This window comes from Sus scrofa, chromosome 2, assembly GCF_054392235.1.
Source record: "Sus scrofa isolate SSC_HxYL_T2T_F1_AM1 chromosome 2, Sscrofa_HxYL_maternal_Yorkshire_Landrace_v2.0, whole genome shotgun sequence".
NCBI lineage: Eukaryota > Metazoa > Chordata > Mammalia > Artiodactyla > Suidae > Sus > Sus scrofa.
This window is the reverse complement of record NC_139384.1, coordinates 145,284,375-145,303,038: the sequence shown is the minus strand read 5'-3', so window position 1 is coordinate 145,303,038 and position 18,664 is coordinate 145,284,375. Positions and strand designations below refer to the sequence as shown.

Below are 18,664 nucleotides of genomic sequence, written 5' to 3'. Positions count from 1 at the left end.
GCCCAGAAACCCTCTGGACTAAGCATTGAGGGCCCAGAGACTACACCAAAGCTTCCACAGTGGGGCTCCGATGCAAGTGCCACGTGAGTCTGTGGATGTGGCCTAAAGGAAGAGGGCTAGGAGGAACCAAGGCTACCCCACCCCTACCCCAATTCAGCAGTCCTGGGTTTTCTGAAACCCTTCTTCCTTTCCCTAAGGCCAGTCGTGGGGCAGTCCCAAGGAAGTAGACAGAGAAGTGGAAGAGATCCCTCCCTGATCACTATTAGACTCTGGACAGGGACCTTGCAAATCATGCATCATCTGTAGCCCAAGTAGGGCATGGCGCTTTATAGACATCAGCCCTTTTTGTCACTGTAAAGCCAGCAAGATACGGTTATTATTACTGGAAACTGAGATACCCACGAGTCCCTTGGCAGGCTGCACCAGCAGGGGCCAACCTGTCCAGGCAGTCCCAAACAGGGTATGCTTTCCTTACTTCCCCAGGGCAGGTGAGTGACCTGGAGGTAGGTCACTCCTCAAAAAGGCGACCTTTTGAGAGCCAAAACCTTCCCTCTTGACACCCCATTTCCGGACTTGAGGAAGCAGGTTGGTTTTGGAGATTCAGTCCTGGCCTCCACTCTTAAGGAGGAGGCAGGTGCCCAGGTGACCCCCTCACCGGGCCTGGGGAGACTGCTGTCCCTACCCTCCGTAAAGGAAGACGAAGAGATGGCCATGGCAGCTAGCAGGTTGGGGAGTGCTGAGTGACAGGAGTAACTGCGGGCCGGGGGCGTTTGGCTTTCCAGGACAGCCTTTCTCCGGGGCGAGCTGCTGTGGGGGTGGAGTGGGAGGCGGCGGGGCGGGCCCGCGGTCGCCCCGGGGCGGCGGCGCCAGGCCGGAGGGGGTGGGGAGGGGCAGCCGCCCTGTACTTCCCCTTCGCCGCTAGCTCTACAACAGCCTGATTTCCCCGAAATGATGAGGCGGCGCCGGCCAATGGGCGCCCTCGCGGCTCTTTAGGAGGCGGGGCCGGGCCTGGGCTGGGGGAATCCCGCTAAGTGTTTAGATTTCTCGCCCGCGTCGCGGTTCAGGCAGTGCGCGCCACTCCTTCGTCCAGGCAGGACGTGCGCTCGAGCCCGGCCGAGCAGAGGCCAACGGGAGCCGTGCCAAGCCAAGGCCAGCCGTGCCCAGCGGCTCCGCGGCCCGGGCATCCTCTGCCTTCTCTTCGCTCCCACCGGGAATCGCGCTCCTCGCGCCCACACAGCAGCCCTTGCAGCGCCGGGACCCTCGGGCACCACTGCCGGATAGCGCTTGCTGCCGAGGTGAGCACACCTTCTCCGCGGGAGGCATCGGTGGCGTCGAACAAAGGCGCGCAGGGCACAAGGAAGTAGGGACCGAAAACCCTAGCCGGGAGAGTGGCGGGCGCGCGGCGTTGCCTGGGTCCCGGCGCGGGCTCAGGAGGGCGCTGGAGGAGCGGCGAGCGGCTGCGCCGGATGGGGGCAGGCGGGAGGGGAGGCGGACCGCTGCATGGACCGCCTACCCGGCCAAGGTTGCCGGCGCCCGGCCGCTGTCGCAGATCTGTGTGCGCGAAGCCGCGGGCGGCCTCTGGGTGGCCCTTGTGTGTTGGTTGCGCGCATCCACGGGACTCGAGTGTACGTCGGCGCGTGGGCGCCCTGTGCTCCTGGCGTCAGCTATCTGTGGCCCCAGCTCGCGCACAGGCCCCAGGTTTCAGGCGGTCTATGCAGGTGGCGGGGTCTGGGGCTTGCTGACCAGGGTGGCTGGAGGATCTCCCCGGGCCCCGGGAGGAGGCGCCACAGGTGTTCCTTGGGCCACTAAGCCCGAGGAGGGGAGTCTGGCGGGAATGGTTAGCGTCCTGGCCTTTGCACTGTGGCTGTTAGGGAGGTGTAGAATAGAATAGATGGGGGGGGGGGGAGGCTGGGCGGGAGGGGGGTGGTGGTCCAGAATGCAGGGTGCCTCCTTGTCCCTAAGGGAAAGTGGACAGCTAGTGGCAACAACTCAAGTATGGAAATTTCTGGCATTAAGCAAAAGAAGGCCCTAGCTTCCCAAAGGATTTGAATTTTGAGAGAAAAGTTCTGGAATTTAGATACCTGGTTTCTGTTTTGTTTTTTGTTTTTTTTTTTTTTGCTTGTTTTTGTCTCTTCCTACACATATATCCTGAACCATCACTTGCATGCCTCTCTCTTCCCAAGACTGTCTAGGAGGGAGGGAGTGAAGAAAAAATGTTTTGCTCAAGGTGATAACAAGATTCGGAGGGTGGTTTTATTCCAGAGAAAGCCCTCTTCCCAGCTGTAGTACTACAATTGTAGTACTTGGTACCTGGCAGAGGGCAAGGGAGGGTAAATGAATGACCTGGGGTGGGGTAGGGTAATGTCCAGGGGCTTCTCGACAGTCCAAACAGGAGCCTTCTGTCTTCTCTTTACAGCCAACATGCCCATCACTCGGATGCGCATGAGACCCTGGCTAGAGATGCAAATTAATTCCAACCAAATCCCAGGGCTGATCTGGATTAATAAAGTGAGTGTTACTTTTTGGGTTTTTCTGCCACTGTTTTAACCTATGTCCTTTGGGGGACCAAAGCTTCCGATGCAGCTCAAAAAGGGAAGTACTGGGAAGTAGGCAGATGTGTTTCTCAGTGGGCCCTGCATGCACCAGGGCCCCACCGGCTGACTTCTGCTTGCCTCCCTTCTTGAGGTATGGACAGGTCACCCATCTGAGGGCACTGACAGGTTTCCAGTAGCAGGATACTCCCAGCATCTGCAGAGCCATAGTTCTGGTCTCTCCTGAGGGAAATACCTACAGGTACACACAGCATCCTGCAGGGCTCCAGTCAGTCAGATAAGAGACAGAAGAGTGGGCACTGCTGGCAGGGGAAGGTAGCTGGCTTAGCAGGGGACACAAGAATGAACTTTGCATTAGTCGTCCAGGCCCAGGGGGCCTCTTGCTGGTGCTCACGGGGCAGCATAGACCCTGCACACTTAGCAGTAATAATAGTATTCATAAGAGTTCCTATGGTGCAAGAAACAAATCCGACTAGGAACTTTGAGGTTGTGAGTTCGATCCCTGGCCTTGCCCAGTGGGTTAAGGATCTGGCGTTGCCATGAGCTGTGGTGTAGGTTGCAGACGTGGCTCGGATCCCGAGTTGCTGTGGCTCTGGCGTAGGCCGGCGGCTACAGCTCCGATTAGACCCTAGCCTGGGTACCTCCACATGCTGTGGGTGCGCCCCCCCAAAAAAAAGTAGTATTCATAATAATAGCTAATGCTTACTATATGCTTACTAGAAGCGGGCATGGCACCATGCTAAGTGTGACACATTGTGTCATTTAATCCTCAAAATAGTCCTATGAGGTAGATCCTATTAATCTTCATTTTCAGGTAAGGAACCTGAGGCACTGAGAGTAGATAATGAGATCACACAAAAAGCAATGAAGCCAAGATTTGAACCTGAGCAGTTGGACTCAAAATGTATACTGTAATGAAACCTGAGAGCTTAGCCTTTATATTTGTTTCTGTGTTTCCTTCATTTCACAGAGGAGGAAACAATGAGGGACAAAGAGGTACAGGGGCAATGCCAGGTACACACAGGTGGTCATTATCCAAGTATGGCCCTGGGCCCCCACAGGTATATGGCCAGGACCCCCTTTGTAGAAGCCAGTGTTCTCAGTTGTCACTCTGTAATGAATGGAGCAGCCCTATGTAATGAATGGAGTCCTCACTCCCATGTTGGTGCTGACAAGCTGGAGTGAAGCATCCCAGGGTATTCTGTATAGGTCCCAGCACATCTGTACTAGGCAGAAGGTCTTTGCTGAGCTCATGGTAGCACAAACTCATCAGAACCCTGAGTCCCTTCTGAGAGATCTAGAATGATGGAGTAGCTTGTTTAAGCCATTCTCAGGATGGGTCAACTCAAGCCATATGTCAGGGTGAAAAGGGGAAGTCAGCCTTTTCTCAGACCTGGGGGCTGGGCAGATTCAGGCCAAAAGCCTGTGGTCTCTGAGCTGACACAGCCTTGTGTGTATGTGTGCTTGTGTGCTGTATAGGAGGAGATGATCTTCCAGATCCCATGGAAGCATGCTGCCAAGCATGGCTGGGACATCAACAAGGATGCCTGCCTGTTTCGGAGCTGGGCTATTCACACAGGTGTGTGCCCTGGACTCCAGCTTAGGAGGGGCTGGGAGGAGATAAGGGAAGGCTCTTCTCTTAACACAGAGGATCTTTGTTGGGTTCTCTGAGCTCCCTAAGATGTACAGAATTCAGGGGTGGGCAGGGGGCAGACCTCTTCATCCTCAAGGGGAGAGGGTTCATCATTTCAACAAATTCACAAAGGAATTTGTGAAGCCAAAATCTTAGAAAGTGTGGCTTCATGGAGTTTGTGGCTGGATTAAAATTCTCTCTGGTAAAAGCAGTTGTAAGCATGGACATTGAAAGAAACCCAAGTCTTCCTTTTTCTTGATCTAAACCAGTTGGCCTAGGCCCGAGGTCCATCTGGTTGGTAGCCTCCTTTTATCCTTGAGAGATGGGGCTCTTGGCCCATCTCAGACCAACCAGCTTACCAGTTACTATTCTTTGATGCCTACCCTGGGTCCACTCCCATGTTTGGAAATATGAGTTCCAGTCCCTGCCATCTGGTTGCTGAGAGCCAAAGCAGGGAGACTTGGCATGATCGGGGACAAAGACCACACTTTTGGGCTTGGCCTCTCCGGTGCTTTTGGCAGGGCCCTTCACTGAGGCTTGCTGGATGTATTTGAGCCAAGTCTGGGCAGCATGAGAGCTTAGAGTTACTCTTGTGTTTCTCCTTCCAAGGTGGGGTGCAGCTGAGGCTCCCCACCTATGGCTCTGATGATCCTCTTCACTTTCCTGCCCACTAGGCCGATACAAAGCAGGGGAAAAGGAGCCGGATCCTAAAACATGGAAGGCCAACTTTCGCTGTGCCATGAACTCCCTGCCAGATATTGAAGAGGTGAAGGACCAGAGCAGGAACAAGGGCAGCTCAGCTGTGCGGGTGTACCGGATGCTCCCACCCCTCACCAAGAACCAGAGGAAAGGTAGTCAAGGGCTCTGGGTCCCGGGGAAGGCCTGAGAGAGGGAGGGAAGGAAGAAGAAAGGCAGCCGGGGCTCGTATGCCTGCCTATACACAAAGGCTGACAGCCTACTTGCCCCACAGAGAGAAAGTCCAAGTCCAGCCGAGATGCTAAGTGCAAGGCCAAGAAGAAGGTGAGTATGCTTCGTCACCTGAGAGTCAGGGTGGGCAGCTGAAGGAGTGTCATAGCAAGCTTGGGCCTAAGCTTCTTTCTCGTTCTACAGTCATGTGGGGAATCCAGCCCTGATACCTTCTCTGATGGACTCAGCAGCTCCACCCTGCCTGATGACCACAGCAGCTACACAGCTCAGGGATACATCGGGCAGGACTTGGACATTGAACAGGCCCTTACTCCAGGTAAGGAGGACCAGATCTGGCAGGGGACCATATAGGTTGGTGGGATGGCTCTTTCTCTTGGGTCCATCCTTGCTTTTGGATGGTAGCCTGTTAGAGCAGGCTGTGACTGGGGAGGATGATGGGTGTCCCGGCAAACTAAGAAAGCACACAGCTCTAACCAGAGGTTTCTGTTGTCCTGAAGCACTGTCACCGTGTGCCATCAGTAGTACTCTCCCTGAGTGGCGCATCCCAGTGGAAATTGTACCAGACAGCACCAGCGACCTGTACAACTTCCAGGTGTCACCCATGCCCTCTACCTCTGAAGGTTGGTGCTTCTGGGGCCTGGCCTACCTACCTGCCTGTTTGGGTCCAGGGAGGGGTTTGCTGGGGGAGAAGAGATGCTCAGAACTGCCTGAGCTATGTGGTGGAGTGGAGAGAAGAGGGAAGAGGTGTGGCTTTGGGGTTCGAGAGACTGAGACATCAGGACAGTGTTTTGTTCTGGAGTCTCTATGCAGATATCCACTGGGAGGCGTGTGTGTGTGTGTGTGTGTGTGTGTGTGTGTGTGTGTGTGTGTGTGAAGGGGCAGGGGGACCTTTCAGGGCTGGCACTGCAGGGTGATCCCGGCTGACTGCCAGCCAACCTCTCTGCTATTCCCCATCCACAGCTGCAACAGATGAGGACGAGGAGGGGAAATTAACTGAGGACATCATGAAGGTAAAGCCCTTCCTACCTCTGTGGTGCTCACAAGTGTGTCACATCCATGTGGCTGGGGACCACTGACCTCCTTGGCTGGTGGGAAAGACACTGTGGAAGGGAGGGCAGGACAGAGGCCTGGTTTCTGGAAAGCTGTCCTAGGACAGCCTCAGGGCCTCATACAGCTCTGAGTCAGCCACCATCAATGCCAGGTCCCTGGCCCTGTGTCCTCCGTTCCAAAATGCCCTAGCCCTGTCAGTGCGGGAAATGCACATCGGGTTTCAATAATCAGCCTGTAATGTGTGGCTTTTTTTTAAAGCAAATTAGGTTTTTGGTTTTTTTTTTCTTCAGTTTTTAAATTTTTTATTAAAAAGTTTTTGTAAGAGTTGTACCCAGCCTCTGTTCCATTAGCACAGAAAATGGAGACATGGGCCTAGTTCCTTAACTCTAGATTTTCTAGGTATCTTTTCTTGACTTACTATGTTAACCATTGTTTTAGCCACACTCCCGGTTGGTATGTCCTTACCCAGTTGAGAGGGAAGTCTTGGAGATTCTAAGACGGTAGACCCTCACCTCCCCGGCCCCTTGCTAACTGTAGTGCACATCTACATCTATCTGAGGATGTGAAAATGGCCAAGGATGGGATCCTGGCTGGGAAGCTTTGGCTCATTGAAGGCAGGGCCAAAGGATGAGTCTGTACAGGAAGTGAGCTGATGCCTTCTTGTTTCTTTGTCCCCAGCTCCTGGAGCAGTCAGGGTGGCAGCAGACAAACGTGGATGGGAAGGGGTACCTGCTTAATGAACCTGGGGCCCAGCCCACCGCTGTCTATGGAGACTTCAGCTGCAAGGAAGAGCCAGAAGTTGAAAGCCCTGGGGGTAAGAAGACCCTGGATCCATACGGTTTCTCAGAGAAGGGAGAACCATGTAGTAGGTGGGGAAGGCTTGGGGGCAGGGCTAGAGAGCAGCAGAGGTAAAGCATCCTTTTTGACATTCATCTGGGTCCAGGAGTTCCCATTGTGGCTCAGCGGCAACAAATCTGACTGGTATCCATGAGGATATGGGTTGGATCCCTGGCCTCGCTCAGTAGTTTAAGGATCCAGTGTTGCCATGAGCTGCAGTATAGGTCACAGATGCAGCTTAGATCTGGTGTTGCTGTGGCTGTGGTGTCGGCCTGCTACTGCAGCTCCGATTCGACCTCTAGCCTGGGAACCTCTATATGCTGCAGGTGCAGCCCTAAAAATAAATACATAAATAAGTAAATAAATAAATAAATAAATAAATAAATAAATAAATGCATCTGGGTCCAGATAGCTTGCAAATTGGCTCCTGCTCCAAGATCCTAAAGATGAGGCCGCCCTTGGGTGGAAGCAGAGGCTGCTGTGTCTGTGCCCTTCAGGGATAGGACTGGAGGGTGGCGGGGAGAACACACCTGCCTCCCTATCCCCAGTCCTCACACAACCTTTTTCACATCTTTAGGGTATACTGGGCTGATATCTTCAGATCTGAAGAACGTGGACACCAGCTGGCTGGACAACCTGCTGACCCCAGTCAGGCTGCCCTCCATCCAAGCCATTCCTTGTGCACCGTAGGCGGGCCTTTGGCTCCCTTTTAGTCCTCTAGGTGAGCGGGACCTGGCATCATGGTGGCTGTGGTGCAGAGAAGCAGGACTCCTGTGGCCTCTTGACATGACAAAGTGTGACCCCACTGCTGACCGGGGATGGGGCCAGTTTCCTTGGAACAATGGCCTCTTGGGGCCTGGCAAGCCAGATCTGGACTCATGTTGTGGGGTAAAGCTGGCCTTGTCTCCTGGGAAGATGGGCTTCTGAGAGTGGTGTGTCAGGAAGAGGTCTCAGACAGGAGTCAGCCTCCAGCTCTTCCCTCTGAGCCCAGCTGCCTGGAGACGGTCTTGCTGTCACTGAGCTGGCCCAAGGGAATGGACCATTGACCTCAGAAAAGCACAGCACCAACCCCAGGGCTGGCTCTGCACTAAGAGACGATTGCACTAAGTGAATCCTGTTCCCAAAGATTCGCCTCCCTTCTTAGCTGAGCCTTGGGGACTGTTCCAAAGCCAGAGAAATGTGAAGGAAGAATGGGGTCCTGTGGGACATGTCCCCTCTGCCTCAGAGGAGCTCTGCCCTGCTCCCTGCTTGGGCTGGGGGGCTTGTGAAAAAACATGGCACTTTTCCTGTGGACGCTGCCACATTTTTGATCAGAGGTGTACACTAATGTTTTCCCCAAGCTCTAGCCTTTGCATTTATTTATACAGTGCCTTGCCCTATACCCACCTGCCCCTTAAGCAGGCCCCAGCAGCCCCTCAGCAGGCCCAGGGAGGCAAGTGTGAGCGCCTTGATGTGACTTTTAAAATTGGAAATGTCATCTGACCACTAAGTCGTGTGCGACCACACATGTATATGTGTGTAAATATGTACATTTGTCTTTTTATAAAAAGTTAACTGTTTATAAGGGGTGTGGCCCTTTATTTAGAAATAAATTGTAGATGATTTTACTTTTTGTAGATACATTCTGATGGATTCATTGTTGGCATCCTGCCTGAGCTTGACTTTGGGGTGAGCAGTGAGTGACATATGCACCTATTGCTAAGTCCTTTCAATTATGTTCATGGAGAAGATGCCAGGAGAAAGGATAGTCGTTGCACATGGACATGCTCATGTAAATATAGTCACTGAGATGAATTTTGGCTTCTGGGGCCTGGGGAGTGTTAGGTTTTGAGTTTTCCTAAGGAATGTGCCATAGACTCTGATGTCCTGCCAAACATAGTGCAAGGGTACTCAGGTAGATGCTACTCCAAAAAGTTAACAGTTGGTACAGTACAGTCACAGACAGATCAGACACCGGCTCCCAAAAGGTCCCTGAGGCCTGCTGTGCCAAGCATTACTTGCTGTCCATTTTCTGCACTGATGGGAATGTTCTCTTGCACTGTCTGCCACAGTAGGCAGCGGCATAGGGAGTTCCCTGGTGGCTTAGCAGTTAAGAATGCAGTATTATCACTGCTGTGGCAGTTTGATCCCTGGCCTGGGAACTTCCACATGCTATGGGTATGACCAATGAAGACAAAAAAAGGGAGTGCCCACCGTGGCTCGGCGGTTAACAAATCTGACTAGAATCCATGAGGATGCAGGTTCGATCCCTAGCCTTGCTCAGTGAGTTAAGGATCTGGCGTTGTCATGAGCTGTAGTGTGGGTTGCAGATGCAGCTCGGATCCCACGTTGCTGTGGCTGTGGTGTAGGCCAGCAGTTATAGTTCCGATTGGACCCCTAGCCTGGGAACCTCCATATGCTGTGGGTGTGGCCCTAAAAAGCCAAAAAGCCAAAAAAAAAACAAAAAACAAAAAAAAACCCAAAAAACAAAAAAACCCACCTGTGGCCAGTACAGGTAGATACTTGGATTAGATACTGGATTGGGAGCAGATTTGAGGGGGAGGGGATGGGGTGGCTGGAGGACAATGGGGCTAGGATCTTGGGGCTGTTTACCTGCCCGTTCAAGAGCATTTTAGTATTTGACAGCCAACAGTAACTGGTACTGAATACCAGCCTGCAGTGTGCTGCGAAACAGGTCCAGGCACAAATATGTTAGGAAAGCCTTAGATGACTTTACATGAAGTAGGCTTTTTTCTTCCATGTCTTTTCTGGGTTCTAGTTAGGCTGATGCACAAAGAATCTCTATGATGGGGTGTATTTGATCAGAACCGTGTTTCTGAAAACCACAGGTTGGGAATCACTGATACATAGCAATAAAGGGTTTCAGATAAGGACCAAGTCATAGGAGTACCTGAGAGGGAGTGGTCTGGAAATGGGCTTTTCTCATCTCCCTCCACAGTCTCTAGCCCTAGGTCTAAACAGCACCCAGCAGTAGGCAGGCTGGCCAAGGGAAGCCAGCTGGCATCACTTGCAATGTCTAGGGAATGAGGCAATGGCAGTGAGGGGTTGCTCAGGGAAACCAAGCCCTGTGGACGCCTCTTCCATTTTTTTGGCCCCAGAAGCTGCTTTGACTTTGACTTTGACACCCACCCGCCTTCAGGCCCAGCTACCTGTAAGGAGTGTGGGAGAAGGAAAGATGAGCAGGAAAATAATGAAAAAACTGGAAAATGGGCAAAGTTTAGTCAGACATTCTCTGCCAAGTTCAGGAAATAGTGTTCCCTGGTCTGGAAGTGCCGTGTGAATGGTAGATGGCCTCCTGCTGGGTGGACATTCTGCTTGTGGATGCCTGGGTAGCCTCCAATCTTAAGCCCTGCCCATCAGAAGATCCACCTGGACTTTTCAAGAGTTAGTTAGCATCACCTAGGGGCAGAAGGGGAGAGAGAAGGGTACAGCCCTTATTGAGGAAAACAAGACTGGGGAGGCTAGCTTCTTATAGCTTCTAATGGGGCTTGAGAAGGTCTTCTAGTGGGTGGCTTTTCTAGCTAAGGATGGCTGGGAGTGGTGTGGCCAGGTAGGGATGGGAGGGAAGGGATGCAACCCAGACCGAACAGCAGGGACTGCTTCTGACCTTTCTTCTTGTCCTTCAACCTAATCTTGACAGAGAAGGTAATAGATATGTTGAAGTCCCAGGCAGGTACAGAAATCTCTCAAGTTCTAATATGCAAAGCTCATCACTTCTAAGTTACCAAAGTGGGAGAGGCACTCCATCAGTGAGCTCCCAATCTCCAGAACCAAGATGGAGTTCTGGTCTCCAACTCTTACTCTAGGCACCCTAAACAACTCCTTGTAATGCCCAGGGGGGGACCCCAAAACTCTACCCCTCCCATCACAAGGGAGTTGGGTCCTAGGGAAGAGACCTGGAAGAGTAGTGTGGGATAGAGCCAGACTTTGCAGGATGGTAAGCTGTCCTAGTACATCTCACCGTGGACCTCAACCCACACCTGACAGGAGAAGGAAGAAAATCCAACTGCTCACCTATGGATGATGCCAGCTGACACAAACTTATTAGCCAGTGTCGGAAATGGAGCAATATCGGCATAATCTGTGTCAAATTTGGATGAGTTAATTTAAGTTCATTCAAAGGACCTGCCAATGCTTCCGTGGCACATTTCCAAGAATTTCAGTTTAAGCACTAATGGTAGAAGCTCTTGGCTGAGGAAGCTAGCGGCTCACTGTAAGATCATTGTTGGCATTGTGATGATACCACTGTCAGGAAGGACCACTTTTCAATGGGGTAAACTGGCAATGTGGGGCTCAGCCCCACTAGCCAGAGCTCCTGCTAAATCTATAGAGGTTCAAGGGCATTTCCGGTTAGTAAAGGGAGTTTCTTTGCCTCACTCCAAAAGGGTCACTTTAGATGGTTATTTTTCAGTCAGCTCTCTTGCCAGTAGCAAGAAAGCTAGAGGCTAATATGCCAGTTGCCCATACTCATGCTCATGGCCATGCTCACTGTGGCAGAAGACCTTTAGGGAAGACAGGTGCAAACCGTCCCTTCTTGGTTGTATCGGTTCTCAACATCTCTCAGTGCACTGTGTGCAAGATAATGCTTTCTCAGATCTCTAAAAATCTTGGGTGGGATTGCCAAAGAAAGAACTAAAGTCTTGGAAAGAGTCCTGGCCTGGCTGGAGGTGAAGTCCTTTCCTCTGGGAGTGATGCCCACTGGCTGGTGGGGCTGGGTCACACCCAGGCTGTCATCCTCTGGGACCATTTGGTCTTCTTTCACACAGTTTGCACATATCCAAAAATCCTTGTATTACTAGGGTACAGGACTCCTCAGCAGCCCTGTTGGAACACCCAGGAAGCTTTTGTCTGTCAGATGTAATGCCCTTTCTTACTCTGGGCACAACTAACCCTCATCCTGAGGATGTGTGAAATTCATCCGAACTCTGCACTATCCTTTCCCCACATGTGCCAGCAGTCACAGGGGCTTGCAAGGAGATCAAAGATCTCATATACTCCCTTTTCCAGGAGTCAGAGTACTGGGCAGGGTGAGACGTGTCTTTGACAGCCAGAGCTCCCTTGTGAGGCCAAGTCTAAGTCAGCACAAGGACATAGCTTGTTGGCCGCCTGGTTTTCCTAGCTCTAGGGAGTTCCCACAAGACCCATTTCTGCTGAAATCCTAGGGCTGGGGAGCTGAGAAGAAGTCCCTACTTCTGCAGGCTCAAGGGTGAGGCAGGCCTAGGGAATCTATGCTGAGTTTAATTTTAATTGGGGAAATATTGGAGGCAATGAAGCAAAGACATGGGGACTAAGTACAAGGGAAGAGACAGCTATTTATCCATTGTATCATCCCTGATCCAGCTCCACGAACTCAGAAAGGAGCGGAACAGGAAAGGACCTCACTGTCCAGCTGCATAATGACAGCGTAGCGTCAAGTGCTCACTCTGCACCAGGCACTGTGCCAATTACCCTGTGTGCACCATGGCACTGGCACCATACCACAGCCCCTGTTCACAGATCCGGAAACCAAAGCTCGACTGGCATAAGGTGCTTGCCCAGGATGATTCAGCTAATCAGTATGAGGCCTGAATTCCAACCCACATCTGTCTGTGCCCAGAACCGAGACTGGTTCCACAGTGTCAGGCTGCCCACAGAGGAGGAAACTGAGGCCTCGGGAAGAAGTTTGGAAGAGCTTGCCTGGGGCAGCTAGCACCTCAAGCCAAAAAAGCATTTGGGCCCTGCATACTCCTGGGGAACCTGGTGCTAAACCACTTGTAGGCAACCTGCTTCTGGGTCAGGGTTTCACAGGTAGCAGAGTAGCTACTTTGTTGTAATCTATTATGAGTCAGCAGCTCTCAACACAAAGGTTTATAAAAGAAAAAAGAAGAAGGAAAAAGCAAAGGAAGAAAGCATTTGGGGACACTGAGGGAAGGCAGCAAACCCTAAAGCTGCTCTGGACACTGTGCCCTCAGTTCCCTGCCCCCACTCCAGGCAACGTGGCTCTGTGGCTACGGTCCTAGGGTCCCAAAGAGGTCCTAGGGTCCTCAAGGGGAGCCATGCCCCACAAATGTCCTGGAGGCCACTTGCAGTTTGAAGGGTGTGTCCCCCAGGGGGTGGGACACAGGCCTGTAACTTGGTCTCAGTGCAGGGGGCAGCTGAAGCACGCAAGTCTGTTTATGAACTGGCTCCCAGCTCCAGGGGACTCTGGCCTGCCAGGTCTTATCTCAGGGATCAAAGAGGACTTTTCAACTGCATTTCTGCCTGAGCAAAGCAACTGGATCTCTCTTGTTCTGCTTTAAATTAGACGCTTTGTTGGGTCTTGAGGTCCTCAGAGATCTAGACTCTGGGTGACTGTACAGGTCAGGACCAAAGGTGCCTCCCAACTCTCAAGCGTAAAGTTGGAGCCACCCTCTGGCTGTGCTGAGTCTAATCCTGGCTTCTTGGTCTCTGAGAAAACCCAGCATCTCTGGGAGCTGGCTGTTTGCTATCCTACATCAGGTGAGCTCTCAGCCACACTGGCAGGCTTCCTTCAGGGAAGGCCTCCCCAGCCTGGGTGCCTCTCACTTTCATTGCTATCCTTATGCCATAGATTGGCCTGGATTCTTCTGTTTCTGCCCTCCCTTTTTCCTTAACAGCCAGGGGATGTGGGGTATCTGGTTTACTACCAACTTCTGCCTCACACTGTCAATCCTGAATCTGCCTAGAATTAAGGCAGGTGCAGTGAGGTCTTCCACAGCAGTTAAAAATATTCAGCCACACCTTTGCTCAGACAAGTGAAGAGTTGTACTTGGGATCACAGTTCAGGAGTAAAATAAGTGGCTCAGGCCACATGAGTCCTGGGGTGGGGGTGGGGGGAACTGTGCACAAGCTTCTCCGAGAAAGCTGACTTCATGGAAAGAGGAATATGTGTGGTTACGTGAACATGGAGTTGGTGTTTGGGGATCTGGGGTGAATAGAGATGGGGGGAGTTGTTAGGCCAGAAAAGCAATTACTTTCCTTAAAACAGAACAAGTCAAGAAGTCCTTTCATGTTGCCCACACAATGGTGATGGTGAATTGAGGCGCGGAGGTGAAGGGTGGTTGCCTCTGTGCGGAACTCGGGGCTCCCTTCTCAGGGTCCCTTCTGGGCTTGCCAGGGTAAGGGCTGAGCTTCTAGGTGTATGGGAATGGGATGTGGCAGGAGGAGGACCTGAAGGGTGTCCAGCCACCTAGGACTCAGAACAGCAGTCCTCACCACACTTCTGTCATGACCTGGAAGCAGCCAGAGTCTTCCTCCCAGAAGAACATCTGTCCGCACTTGGGAGGCCTGCCTCGGGATACTCGGGCGGACCCCCATTTGGGTTTCTGGCCGGACTGAGACACATGCAGTGTGGCCTTGGGGCCCTCCCATATCTGACAGCTCACTTAGGTGAAAACCTCACCAGTCCCCTTCCTGCCTGCTATTCCCCATGTGCCCAACCCCCTCTGGCCAGATGGCAAGCTCTCAAGGGACCAGCAGCTTATCTGCATATTCTCACAGGAGGAGGTCCTGCACAGGCAGGATCTGTGCATGAGAGCACCTCCTGCAAAATTCTGTGTTGGCAAAGCCCTGCAGTTTATCTCTGCTCACCTGCTCTGTCCAATGTCCACCTGATTCTCTGAGTCCTTCCTTGGGGGACAAGCCAGGATGGACTCTGAGGTGCAGGAAGCAGGCTAAATGGCAGAGAGGGCACAGAGTGCTAACTAGCTCTGCCCCTGCAGTAGAGCCTTGGGCAGAATGCGCCACGATCAACCAGTAGCCAAAGGCCCCAGAAAAAGGGCCACTGGGTCCTATGACATGCAGCACAACCCATCCATGTCCCTCAGCAGGACTTCTGGCTAAGTCATTAATTACTTTATTAAAAATGTACACAAGTAAAAAGGAACATGTTTAATTGTATAGAGTAAGAAATATAAATGAGTAAATAGAAACATTAATTAAAGCCACCCGCACTATACCACCCAGAAGCAATCAGGCTGTTAAATGTTTAGAGACTGGGTGCAAACACAATTTTTCACTCCCCTGTGCATGTATTGAGGAGCTCTGTCCCATGCAGACCCAGGCATGGTCCCAGGAGTGATGCCTCTGCTAGGAGCACTGCAAGCAGGAATCTACTTTCCTGGTACTCGCCTGGGGCCCTTCCTCAGGTCTCTCTGCTCCCAGATACAGTGCAGAGTTTGGCATCCGAGAGTCCAAAAGGGTGGCCTTCCAGGCTGTCAAGGTAATCTAGAGTCGATTAGGAGGGGCAAAGGGCCTTGGAGGCAAGATGACCAACTGCCCAGTTTGCTCGGGACTGAGGTGTTTCCTGGGATATGGGACTTTGAGCATGCAAACTGAGAAAGTCCTGGGCACAGGCCTTGTCTGGCCCCTTCTTCCTTGCACTGTGCACAGGCCCTCCTGCTGGATCTTAGATTCCTCAGGACCTCAGCAGGCATCCCAGGGACAGAGGCTCCACAGGGGGCCTCCTGCTCCCTCAGGCCCCTACAAAGTTCCAGCCTGAGGCCCAGGGAAAGGGTCAGGGATGGGAATGAGTAAAGACAGACCGGCAGTCATATTGAGGAGAGGAGCCAGGAAAACTGGCTGCCAGGGGCAGACAGGGATACAGAGGTAGAAGGGCTCCAATACTTGGCTGCCTGTCCCCACAGCACTGGAGCTACCTTTAGCTCTCAGGGTCTAGGCTCTTTAGTTCTCAGAGGCTAGGCTCTGGCCCCAGTCCTTGGAAGCCCTAGGGTCTCTGGGCAGTTGGGAGGGGACCCAGGCACAAAGGACCACTCTAACAATGGTGGCCATACTCTGTTTTTTGGCCTGTCCTGCTGTCTATGCCTGAGAATGTGGCCCTTGGAAAACCCAGAAGAGTAGGCGGAATAGTGGTCCATGGTAGAATAAAAATGTCCACATTCTAAAGCATGGAATCTGTGACTATGTTATGTTACACGGCAATAGAGAATTAAGGTTGCTCATCAGCTCAGAAAGATTATTCTGGATTTTCTGGATAGGTCTAATGTAATCACAAGGGCCCTTACACAAAGAAGGAGGTAGAAGAGTCAGAACCAGAGAGATGGCGTTACGTGGAAGCCATTGCTAGTTTTGAAGATGGAAGAAGAAGCCAAAAACAAGGAATGCAGGTGGCCTCTAAAACCTGGAAAGGGCAAGGAAACAGATTCTCTACTACAGCCACCAGAAAGGAATGCAGGCCTGCTAATTCACTAAGACCCACTTGGGACTTCTGACCTACAAAACTAGAAGATAATAAATTTGTGTTGTTTTAATCCACTTAGTTTATGGTAATTTGTTACAGCAGCAATACTGGGAAACCACCTGAGGGATATAAAAATCCACTAGTTACAGTCAGTCTCACAGAGAACCACAGTCCCTCTGTAAAGACCCTGTTCTGTTCTGGGATGCACAGTGACTCTGGAGCCCTGGGCGGGGAATGAACCTTCACAGCTTGGGTGGGTCAAGAAGGATGCCTGAAGAAGAGGGCCTCTGCTGGAAGCAGCTGCCTCCTTGAACTCACTACCCAAAATTCCAATAATGCTAGCTCTGAGCTACCCTGGAAGAGCTGCCCTGAGGTCAGGCCACCCAGCACACCCAGCCAGAGCCAGCAGGACTTGCCCTAAGACTCCAGGGTGGCGTACCGTGGCCTTTCCACATGCCCATAATACTCAGCTCTCATCTTTGACCTCACTAAAGGGATTCTGTTTAGCTTAGGAAAAGCTAAAACTAGAAAGAAAAGTTTAGAGGGAAAAAAAATAATTAGAGTGGATGTCAGCAAGATCTTCATAAAATCCCTGCTCTGTCACTTACTGGTTGCATGGCCTCAAATAAGACACTAAACCTCTTATCAACTGTTTCTTCATCTGTACAATGGGTAATAACAGCTTCTGTCTTACTTGCCTCGCGGGGTGTGTATCTTGGGTAAGACAACACATGAGAAAAGGCTGTGCTGCACAGACTGAGATGCTGTTGTTATTAACCAGTAAAATAATGATCACAACCCCACAGGCTTCTGTTTGGAGTGGATGATCACACATCCTGTGTCAGGAAAGGAAGGGTGAGTGCAGATTCATCAACTCTGCCTTGTTGACAGGCAGGAGGCTGCAGCCCCGCCAGGACAGTAGAGAAGGGCTTGTCTTTCTCTGAGCCACTGCCTCGGCGCTCATACCGGACGTGAGACACAACCACCCTGTAACCCGCAGGATGTCCTCCTAACCACTGCAGGTTGGGGCTTCGCAATTTTTTTTCCTAAGAAAAAGTTTCTCTAGATTCTTTTGCATAAAAAAGTCCCCCCCCTCATAAAATATTCTCAATTTACAGAGAAAAGGTGGGACATGAAACTGTACACAATACAATTACAATCTAATGAATATATAATTTTATATGTGGGACACCTACTGGAAGAAATGCATCAGAATACTAATGGTGATATCTTTGGTTGGTAGGCCCATAGGTGATACTATTTTCTTCTTTTTATTTCTATAACAATAATGCTCTAACTACTTTTACAGTTAGAAAAATTATACATGTATAGGTATATATGAAAAGTGCCAGGGACTTCCTTTTGTGGAACCACAAACTGGGCTGGAGGAATCATTTGAGCTGGATTCTGCACAGGCAGGAGTCCTGAACTTGGCCCTTGCTGTGAGACCTCGGAGACTCACTACTTTCCCTCCCTGGCCTCTGTTGGCCTGGCACAATATTCTTTCGGATTCTCACACCTCGATAATTAAAGTATTCTCCTCAGTCTCATTCATCCCTGCTCCATACCCAGCTTCCAGTGGCTTCTCTTTTCCTAGATAATTCCTTGCCACTTCCCTCACCAGCTTCACTTCTCCAAGACCTGCCCTGGGAGTTGCTGCCTCCTGGCATTTGCTTGCATCAGTCTACTTCTCAGTGCCCTGCCCTTCCTTGAAGAACAAAGCCTGTGCAGCCAGCTGGCTGGCAGTGAACCCTGCTTCCCTCTAACTTGTACATAACAATAGCTACCATTTATTGACTATTAACTTCAGGTCACATGGCAAAAGTGGTCTCATTTAATCCTAGGCCACCAGCAGCTGCTGCAGAGACTTATATTTGAACAGCAACCCCGGCCCCATAGTTGTCCAGTGTAGTGATTCTCTCTTGCCTCTGGGCAAGAGGGTTGTATTGTTAATCTCCGTTTTGCTATAAGGTAACTGAGGCTCAGAGAGGACAAGTCAATTCACCTGTGGTCATACAGTGGGTCTGTAGCAGAGCTAGGATTTGATCTCTCGACAGTTCATTCCAAGTTCCGTGTTTTTTCACTCCCACAGTGGTGTCTTTCTCACACAACAACTCCCACATTCCAGCGATGGGGGGCAGGAAGGATCTATTCTTTTTTTTTTTTTTTTTGCTATTTCTTTGGGCCGCTCCTGTGGCATATGGAGGTTCCCAGGCTAGGGGTTGAATCAGAGCTGTAGCCACCGGCCTACGCCAGAGCCACAGCAATGCGGGATCCGAGCCGAGTCTGCAACCTACACCACAGCTCACGGCAACGCCGGATCATCAATCCACTGAGCAAGGGCAGGGATCGAACCCGCAACCTCATGGTTCCTAGTCGGATTCGTTAACCACTGCACCACGACGGGAACTCCAGGATCTATTCTGAGTTGAACACACCAGAGAGCACTCAATGACTGTCTGGTGGAGG

The 18,664-nt window shown here is 51.4% G+C and overlaps 2 protein-coding genes across 2 annotated transcripts in view; one reads left to right on the top strand and one right to left on the bottom strand.

Annotated features, from left to right (window-relative positions):
• Positions 1–18,664, bottom strand: part of LOC146405748 (uncharacterized) — a 115,376-nt gene that overhangs the window by 32,148 nt on the left and 64,564 nt on the right. The gene's annotated exons all lie outside the window — the stretch shown is intronic.
• Positions 1,067–8,558, top strand: IRF1 (interferon regulatory factor 1). Its single transcript, NM_001097413.1, is given in 10 exon segments — positions 1,067–1,295; positions 2,417–2,508; positions 4,032–4,131; positions 4,860–5,036; positions 5,156–5,205; positions 5,296–5,428; positions 5,610–5,732; positions 6,073–6,122; positions 6,841–6,976; positions 7,577–8,558. Coding segments are annotated over 9 exon segments (969 nt in total). The 5' UTR covers positions 1,067–1,295; positions 2,417–2,421; the 3' UTR covers positions 7,690–8,558.